At 42.5% G+C, this 9,962-nt stretch overlaps 1 protein-coding gene across 1 annotated transcript in view; it reads right to left on the bottom strand.

The window, feature by feature from the left end:
• Window positions 1–6,708, bottom strand: part of UNC5C (unc-5 netrin receptor C) — a 425,753-nt gene extending 419,045 nt beyond the window's left edge. Inside the window, exon 1 of the mRNA XM_054688141.1 lies at window positions 6,270–6,708. Within this exon, the coding sequence (XP_054544116.1) occupies window positions 6,270–6,393 (124 nt within the window). The 5' untranslated portion in view covers window positions 6,394–6,708. The remainder of the gene's footprint in view (window positions 1–6,269) is intronic.
• Between the last annotated feature and the right edge of the window lie 3,254 nt (window positions 6,709–9,962).

Here is a 9,962-nt window from a genome sequence, read left to right on the forward strand (position 1 = left end):
GTACTGGGTCAAGAAGATGTGGTATATATACACAATTGAATACTGTTCAGCAATCAAAAAAGATAAACAAATGTCATTTGTAGCAACATGGATGGAGCTAGAAGGAATTATGCTCAGTGAAATAAGTCAGAAGGAAAAAGAAAAATATCAGATGGTTTCACTTATTGGAGGAATACAGGGGAACTAAATAAGATATCAGGGGAAAAATAATAACAATGCAAAACACAACACAACAAACAAAAACAAACAGACAATTAGAAACCAGAGACATCCTACAGAAAGCAGAGACATCCTACATGACTCCTACAGAGACATCCTACAGAGGAGAGAGAGGGATCAGATGGAGGGAAGTGGGGGCACTCAGGTCTGTGGTGATGGTGCAAGGGTGAATTGGTGAAGGAAATTCTATGGGGACTACACGATGCCAATGCGGGAAAACAAAAAAAGCAAACATTGTTTTAATATGAATAGTAATGTAAAATATATATAAATTAAAAAAAAGACATAGAATAAAAATGTGGGCCTCTGTAAGTGCAGACAAGGCACTCAAAAATTAAAATCACACTGAAAAAACTATAGGAGAAATATCTCCCTTAATTCTAAGTAACATGAAAATCCCCACACATCTCTAGTTTTATCACAAAAACCTGCCAGAAAACATTTGCATTTAACATGAAAAAATAACAATGATCATTGATTACCAGAAGTAATTAAATGGGAAATATTTAAAGTATGTGCCATGTATATTACCCATGTTGTTCCAAATTATGGTACTAAAACTTTGTTACAAATACAATTTGAATATATGAAAGTTTTGTTGAACTTGCTTTTCTTCAAGTGAAACTATTTTTCTCTTTATTTTTCTCTATATTCAATTATGTGTTCATTTCTTTTTTTAAGAAGACTATTGACATTTGCATAAAGGCTAATTTCCTTCAAACTCTTATTTATAATCCTGGGACTTGACATAATTTTCCGTATTTATGGATTTATGAAATTATCTTTCAATATTTATGCTAACGACAGGAAGTCAAACAAAGAGCTTGTAGGCAGGATTTAATTTGCAGTAACTTAACATGGCATTTTGGGAACTGCTATTAGTTACTTGTCTGAAACAGCAGAAAGGAAGAAATAAGGCTATGAAAGGGGATAGCTTTTTCCCATGGGCTTTTCCAAGAATTTAGTGTCCAGAGGTTTGCAGTGATAAACTTGGAGCATCCCCTTAGATAGTTCTATTTGTTGCCTTTAGGGTAACCATGTTTATACCACTCCACACTCTAAGTTCAAAATTCTTGACCTTTAATTTAACTTCTAGATTTTTCTCAGAGGTTTACTTAGGTTTATTTTTCTCAGAGGAGTTGAAAGCCAAAAAATACTGCCCTAAACACTTTATGTATATCCACAGGTATTAATTCATTCAATCCTAATATAATATTATCCTCATTTTACATATGAGAAAACTATAACACACAAAACTAAATGACTCACCAATGGCCAATTAGCTAGAAGGTGATGGAGGCAGGATTATGAGACATTAATAACCACTAAGCTAACTGGCAGATGGTCAAACACCACTAACAGCCTTTAGCTTGTGCCTCCCCAAAGTCATGCCAAAATTAAATCTAAATAAGAATCAATGCAAGTAAGACATTTGCAAAACTTAGCTGTGAGAACATCCCATTTCTAACCAAACTGTCAACCTTAAGTTTCTCTGCACAGAAATTTAGAAACCAAACTCACCCCACCACTAACACTAAACCTAAGTTCACTTTGTTTTCTTTTCTTTTTCTTTTTTTTTTTTTTTTTAAGATTTATTTAGTTATTTATACAAGCACTGGGTATAGTCAGAAGCAAGGAAGGGTAAGAGAATTCACCAGAGCTACAGCGGGGAGCTGAACAGGCAGACTGACAAAGAAGTACACTGCTGAGGGGAGCAGCGGGTGCTGCAGGAGAGGTCTGTGCGCCAAGTGGGAGCCTTGCCCAGCAGCCAGGGATGGAACATGCACTGCAGAGGCTGCGGGCAGCTTCGCAGCCCAGCGCTCAACTGCTGTGCCACTGGGGAGGCCCTAAGTTTACTTTCTTTGTAAGTCTGAATCCAGACTTAGGCCCACTGTTATATTTCAGAAGGTGAATGATAATCATTTGATTTTGATTTATCTTCTTGAGTGATGCAAGTGTTTCCTTCAATTCTGTATGCCTAACAAATAGCACCCATGTCTGGGACACACTTGCAGAAAATTGTGAAAAACTTTGCCTCTAATATTATATGCTATCCAAATGAAAAAGTACCTTTCAAATTTGTGGGGGAAATGGGAATACTTTTTTTTTTTTAACTCCACCAATACAAAAGTCAAACTAAGAAATTAAAATGCAGAGTAAAACTGTAAGAAAAGAGGTTGACCCAATCCCCACCTCACACTTTTTCCATTATCTTTTTTAAAGTGATTGCAGTCATTAATTTTAATATTTCTTCTGAAAGTGACTCCCTCTGCTGCTCCAGCAAACCTATGACCTAAATCAGAAACTGCTAAATGCAGTTAAGATTTAATAGAGCACACTCTTTCTATTTGCACTAATTGGAAAACCTAGTGTACATTAGAGAACAGTTATTTTTAAGTCTCAACAATAATTCTAAATAAGCTAAGAGGATTTTGCCTAATATAACTTATGCCTCTTTCATGCCTTTAAGCAGTTTGCTTTAAAAAGACCAGTATGAATTCTGATTAGGACAACCAGCTAGCTCCCAGACTACAATGGGAGATGCTCCAGGATCTGATATTTTAAACTCTGAATCACCAGTAATCAGAACACAGAAGACCAGGGAGTCAATAAATGTTAACAACCTAATGGTTCCTTATTCATTACAAGTACTTGAAAAGTTCATTTTCTGAAGCCTTGTATGCATTCCCTAAACTAGACAATATGAAATTACTTTTCTATACAAAGGTAAGCTAGCATACTTTACCTTACTGAAAATTTCAAATGTGAACTCATGGATTTACTCTGCTCCTAAAATGGAGAAATATATGGCACATTTGTATGGAAATTCAGCTATCTTTTTTTCTTGCCAGTTGACTATTTCTACCACAACAACATGCATAAATGCATGGAAGTAAATTTTACCCTTTAGTAGAAAGAAGTATTTTATTTATATTAAAAAGGCATTATAAATTAAATTGTCATAAAAGAAATTATCCCAATATGACTGGAGTCTAGTAATTTTCTGAGTTTGGTGACATAACACTAGTTGGTGCTAGAAAAATAGCATATCAGTGCAGTGTAGCCCAGAATTAAAAATGCATTCATAAAAGAAGATGTCACTGATACTGAGGCACAGTAATCAAATGAACACATACAAACATAGCACGCACACATACACACACACACATACACAAATATCCACACATAGGCTCCCTTCTCCTAGTAAAATCTTTCATTCTTGGAAGTCAGAAATACCACAAATTCCCTGGAGTTAGGAGTTCCCAGCATCCTGAATGAAACAATTAGAGCATAACCAGGAAAGAGAAAGTTGTCTAAAGCCTAGAGAAATTCCCAAGGACCTGTTTAGTAACTGCTCTCTTTAGGCCAGTTACAAAAGGCAGTGTACTCACAAATAATAGCCATTATGTTATTTTATTTAAACATCTATCGTGTTCTTGTCTATCTCTGAAGAGATACAATTTTTGTAACTTCTTAATTTTGTTTAGTACTTTTCTAACAATGAAATAAAACCTTACCCACATGGCAAAGTGCTTAAATCACTTTCTCATCTAATTGTATATGAGTTCCATTCATAAAATAGTTTGTTCCCTTCCTTAAGTCCTCTGTAAATGGAAATCATACCATGAGGGAGCAGTAGCATCTTTTATTACTCTAGACCACGAGAGAAGAGAAAGGAAAAGAAATTATAAGGGAAAAGAGGTGTGTCAGCACTTTATACAAGTGATTGAGAAGACAGTGTAATAGAGGTTCCACAGTAAACAGGCTGGGAGAGTAGATTAGAGTGATGGTGACAGTAGTTGATAGTAAGTAGACTTCAGTGTTTTCTAGGTTTTTGATACCTAATAGACAACACAGGAAAAACTAGTATGTAGACAACACATGGAGAATAACAAAGGTGAAAGCAGAGAACTAGTGTCTCTCAAGGACCTTAAGACTCAAACATAAACTGGAACTCTGTTATTCAGCAGGAACAAAAATAACTAAATAAGTTAAACGGGGGATAGTGCTTAAAAGCACACACCCGTCCGAAGACATTTCTCCACTTAAGATCAGAAGAACAAGTTCAATCCTCAATCTTTGTCTGATCTATGAGAAGAAAAAAGTACAATTGCAAAATGTTCAGTCTATCTGGAGTGTTCTTTCTTTTAATTCCCCTTTCCTTTTCCTCTCAATATTAATTCATTTACAATCTCCTGTTTGATTATCTTTATCGATCCTTTTTCCTACGGAGAGTTTTTAACTGGGCTGTCATAAGCTCTAGGTGGAGTCCTCTATCTCCCGTTTGGAATCTTTGAGGACTTTAAGTTTTCCTTTTTTCAAACACTTCACCTGGTGCTCCCCCACACCAGACCCACCCAGGGGTCCAGTCCTTTGTGTGCCCAATAACAGCAGGCGAATTCCACGGAGTCACACGACTGATAACACCACTATTCATCAGGTTGCACAGTTCTACTTCTAAGAACCCTCCTCTAAACACTATGAGTGAGCTACTACCCTGGGAAGTTGTACCGATTTCAAGAAATCTAAAAGACCCCGTGATTCTGAATGGCTATCCTTTTGTAAATGGATAGACGAGCTCTGAGCTCTGGAAGTAGGCATAAGAACACCAAGGCAAAAGCTTGCGGACGGGCGGCATCTGGCAAGAGAGGAAGGCAGGATTTATGAGCAAGGCTTCTCAGCCTGGCAGCAGGAAAATTCACTCCCTAAGTAGCTATCCCTAATTCACAAAGCCTGGCTAACCGCTTACCTCCGCACCCAGACTACACTCGCCCACGCTTAGGCCCCGCTTTCACCTCCACGGACCTACACCCCCCGCCCACCCCCAACCTCAGTGCCTTCGCGCCTCACTAGAGGTAACCTCCACAGTCTGAGCGTCACCCCGGGAGTCGAGGCTCTCGCCACACCTACTTTGCTCTCCAAATTGGAAAGAAATGTAACCAAGACGATGGAATCCCTCAATCATCTCTGAATGCTGCGAAAGCTTCCTCCACCCCCACCTCAGGGAAAAGCTGAGCTGCCGCCCCTGAGTCTGGGACCACCACACCTGGGCGAAAAGACCCAGGTGGGCGCTTCTCTAGGCCAAAAGGTTGGGGCTCAGGTGACCCGAAAAAGACCGAGGAGGAGACGACCGCGTAGGCTGTCTCGGCTCCTTCACACTCCTCTGCCCGCCCTGCAAAGGCTGCGAGCTGCCGGTACCGCTTCAAACTCCGGGACTGGGAGGCGCCTCGGAGGTCAGCCCCACGTCTCCCCTCCTTCATCACCTATCCTCAACTCCTGGCTGATCTCCCCCCAGTGCCAATTTGGTCCAGCTGTTTACAGCTCAAATGCATTAAATTAAAAAGTCAAAGTTATACAATGATGGGCTACTCAAGGGAGTTTCGGGTTTGGTTTGAACGACCGGTCCGTTTCCCCAGAGCGCTGGGATTTTAAGTTTCTCTGCCGCCGGCGGGACTAGGCAGAGGGTGTGCGTGCGGCACACCCAAGAGTCTGCAGAAGGCTGGGTCGCGGGCTGCGCGAGCTCTGCGTGTCCACAGAGCCCAGAGCAGCAGCCGTGGAGCACACGCACGGGTGGATCCTTGGCCATAATGGACACATTTCTTCAACTGGGCGCCCTTTAGCGACTGGCAAGCTCAGTCGCTGAAGATCCCGCAACCCCAGACGTGGCGCAAGGCTGGCAGTCTCCGCACCTCGGGAGACATCCATGACAAGCCACCCAGCTACCCGCACGGAGAGTTTCTTCAAACCTCTGTGTGTACAATATGCAACAATGTGTGCGTGTGGAGCAGAAAGTGCAAAAGGCACTCAAGGCGCCCACACGCCCAGAGACAGATGCGTGTCCACACCCCGAGAGTCCCTCTGTGCTCATCTTAAAAGATAAATTAAAAATGTTAACCAAAGATGTCTGAATAGTTGGGAAAGTGGAATTTAAAGTGATTTCCGATGGAGAGCCACGGGCGAGATTAAGGCAGCCAGAAGCGGAGAGGAAGCCAACAGCTAGGAGGAAAGGAAGAAGCGGAGGTGGCCGCCAGGCTCGGCGGACCCCTTACCTTGAGCAGCTGAGCCGGTGCCGCTGGCGCTGAGCAAGGCCAGGGCAGGTAGCACGAACATTTGCAGCGCGTATCCCAGCCCCAATCCGCAGCGGGCCGCTGTGGACCGCAAACCTTTCCCCATCGTCGACGGCGGTGTGCCGGGATGGGGGGTCACACACCGAGACGCGCAGACCGCGGAAAGCCCCGCTGGGCAGCAGCTGAATCCGTGCACCGCGTAGCAGTTCGAAGAAATAATGACACCCGAGCGCCACACTTCAATTTCTCCCAGGGCAAGGGACAAAATGGGGTGGAGAGGAAACGGCTGAAGAGTTCGGAAGTCCCTCTTCCCCTGCGCCTCCTAACCCGCGGCTGCAGAAACGGCCGCTCTGCCCCTACTTGGGAAGTGGAGAAGGCGCCGGGCGGCCACCTCGCCGCTCCCCTCCAGCAGCAGGAGCGAGCGCAGCTCCGCCGCGCGCCGAGCCCGGACTAGTCTACGGGTCCCCTACCCGGTGCCGCACACTCACTGGCACCAGGGGGCGGAGGGGGAACTGGCGGGGGGCTGGGGGGTGGAGTAGCGGGAGCGGGAGGGAGCAAGGGAGGGAGCTGGGCACTGCGAGGCGCTCTCGTCTCCAATCTGAGTGTTCTCTCGCCGGTGGAGAGACGTCCTGGCTACCGTTGCAGTATGGCCAAGGAGGGTCACCTCCTAATGTGGGGCACACGGGTGCGTGGAGACGCTCGCAGAGGAGGCGTGGAGAGCGCAGCCCGACTCCCCTGGGTGGTAAGCAGTGGCGGGAGCGCGCCCGCCCTAGTTATGTAAGCTAGGATTGGAGGGAAATGCGCGCCGAGCACGGGAGGTGGAGACCGACAGTTGGTTCTGCGCGGAAAGCCGGGAGAGACAGACCTGAGGGTAGGAGGCGGCTGCAGAGAGTGGGAGCTCGCTGGCCTCCCGCGGTGCGCCAGACCCGGGCTCAGAGAGCTTAACGGGCGCGCGCCGAGCCTTTTGGCGGCGCCCAGTGGAGCTCAGCCTGCCGCCTGCCAGATTCTCCACGGCGCTGGCAAAGCCTGAGCCAGACTCCCCTGGACTGGACTCACTCTACGACTTCGGGTCTTGTGATTGATGAAGCGGGGAGTGTGAGCTGGAGCTCAAGTTTTGCGTGTGGGGAAGAAGGCATGAAGCTTTCGCAGAGACCCAACCCGCTGCAACCTTGGCTTGTCAGCGCTACTGAGGCTACTTTAGGCTCTGGGCACCTGGAACCTTTCTGTAGTGGAGCAGGAAGCCAAGCTCAAGGAAGACCCATTCTGCAGCAGCTCTTTATTTGGGTGCATCTTGGTGACTGGCAAGGTTGAGAATGTAAAAGGTCTCCGAGAAAAAAATGTACAACTGATTTGTATATTCTCACTTAAGTGATGGTGAAAGCTATGGCATGTATTCCACATTCCTAATGGTGTGTGTAAGGATTCAAACTGTTGGATTTTTTATCTTTCTTCTGGGAAGAATAGCTTGGTTGTGGATCCGTTTTGTACTGATAAAGGAATGTAAGAATAGAAGAATAAAATAAGGAAAACCTAGACAAAAGGAAAGTGGATAAATTCACGGTTCAGTACACACAGATACAGCCAACATTCTGGGAAGAAGAAAACCGCTTCCGAAGATTAGTACATTTCAGAACTAATAAATTATATATCAGGGAAATGTTAAATTATTGGTACTAAGGGGCAATGTGTAAACACACACATAGGCATGAGGCCTGAGGTCCAATATTGGTGATGGTCATAACTCACTGTTCACCTGGACAGGTCAGGTAAACTGCATGTCTCAGTTTATTTGTGAAATATATTATTGGATCGTTTCAAAGTTCTTTTCAATTCTAGCATTCCATGATTCTGCCTGACAAGCTCCATCTAAACCTCTAGGCAGTGAGAGATGTCTTGATATGTCTGATAGTTCTGATAAGGTCATACTTAGCAAAGACATTGACAAATCTGGCCATTTCTCATTTCTACGGAGCCTCTGCCTGCCATGCTAAAAATCTCTTCTTCACCATCTTCAGCTTTCCCATACCAAAGCATCTTGATATTTTGTTAAAAGGGAGTTTTTGGTACCAGGCTATCTGCATTCAATTCTTAGCATTTTTTCATAGTATTAGGTGACAAAACACTGAAAAATAAAAGCCAGGTGTTTTAGTTTTCTAATCTATAAGACAGGTCTAGTAGCAAAGGCTACCTTATAGGGTCTTATGAGGAATATATTAGTCAAAAATATGTGAAATGCCTGGCAGAAAAAAATCACAACTGTTATTTTTGCCATTGATGAGAGACTGAATGCTGAATGCTGTGTAGACCAGAACAGAACTTTTTGTAATGAGGAACATGTTCATTTCATATCTATGCTCTCCAGACTGGTGGTTATTAGACACATATAGCTACTGAGCATTTGCAATGTGGCCAATGGGAAATGGGAATTTTTATTTTTATTTAATTAATTTTAAATTTAAAAGCCACAAATCTAGTGTTCACCATATTAGATAGTGCATTTAGGCTACTTGTAACCTGTCATTTGAGAATGACATCTCAAGGGGTTATGACTATATTTATAATTGTTTTTATATTTTTTCCAAAATAGACAGTAGTTTAACTACTAAGAAACTCTCACATATACTCATTATCTTAACAACAGCAAAAAATCATTTGCTTATTCATTGACAATTTATTTACCTAGGCTTCAAAACAGAATGTAGCACTTTTAAGGCGGATACTTTGCCTTGTAAATTCTCAGATCCTAAAACAGAGGCTGGTATATAGTGAGTGTTCTATCAATATGTCTGATTGCCAAAAAGATTCAGTCCTCTAAGTCTAGTTAGTGAAGTAGAATTAAATAGTCACATAATCCTGTTTGGGGTATTGGGGTATTCAAAGGACAGAGACTGCATGAATTTTTTTCTTTGAAAGAAAAAAAGAGAGGACTAGAAAAGGAAAAGTATGTCAGCACTGAAATTCTGCCTAAAAGAGGGCAGGATTATGGTTTGAGAAATGATTTTTAGCGATGAGATGGAAAAGGGAGGGGTGCTTGAGCACACAACAAGGACAGGAAAAGTACTAGCCAACAGATCAGTTGTACTAAGTAGGTGAATTTTGTATAATCTTTGGCCGCAGATGGAACTTGCTTTGTATATCAACATCTTGCTTAGGTTTTTTCTTCATGAAAAAGGTAGTGCAGTGCTGCATAGATTTCTGTACGTAAGATTGTGACTGAGTTCACTTAGATCTGAACACATGTCACAGCTTAGAGTATATTCTCTGGCCAACTGAACTAACATAGCATTTACCCCTTCACACTATATTACATTCACCTGCTTTAATCTTACATATAGAACTTATTATTATATAAACACATACATGCACATATATACATGTACACATACACATATAGTTATATAAGGCTGTATATATACATGTAAATGTATGTGTAGACACATACATGTATGTGTGTATATTCTCCCATAGAATGTGTATTTCTCAAGAGGAGGAAATTTTTTCCTAGTGTTTTCACTGTTTTATCCCAGAACATAGAAAATGTTGTGGTACATAGTAGGTTATCATTAAATTTTTATTAATATTGAATAGAAAAATGAGAGCCAATGGATTTTAAAACTGAGCTAAGTCCTTGATTAAAACTTTTTTTTTTTCCCTCCCAATTGATGGAGAAATTGG

This window comes from Talpa occidentalis, unplaced genomic scaffold (assembly GCF_014898055.3).
Source record: "Talpa occidentalis isolate TD23 unplaced genomic scaffold, MPIMG_talOcc4v2.1 talOcc4.6, whole genome shotgun sequence".
In the NCBI taxonomy this organism is placed as follows: domain Eukaryota; kingdom Metazoa; phylum Chordata; class Mammalia; order Eulipotyphla; family Talpidae; genus Talpa; species Talpa occidentalis.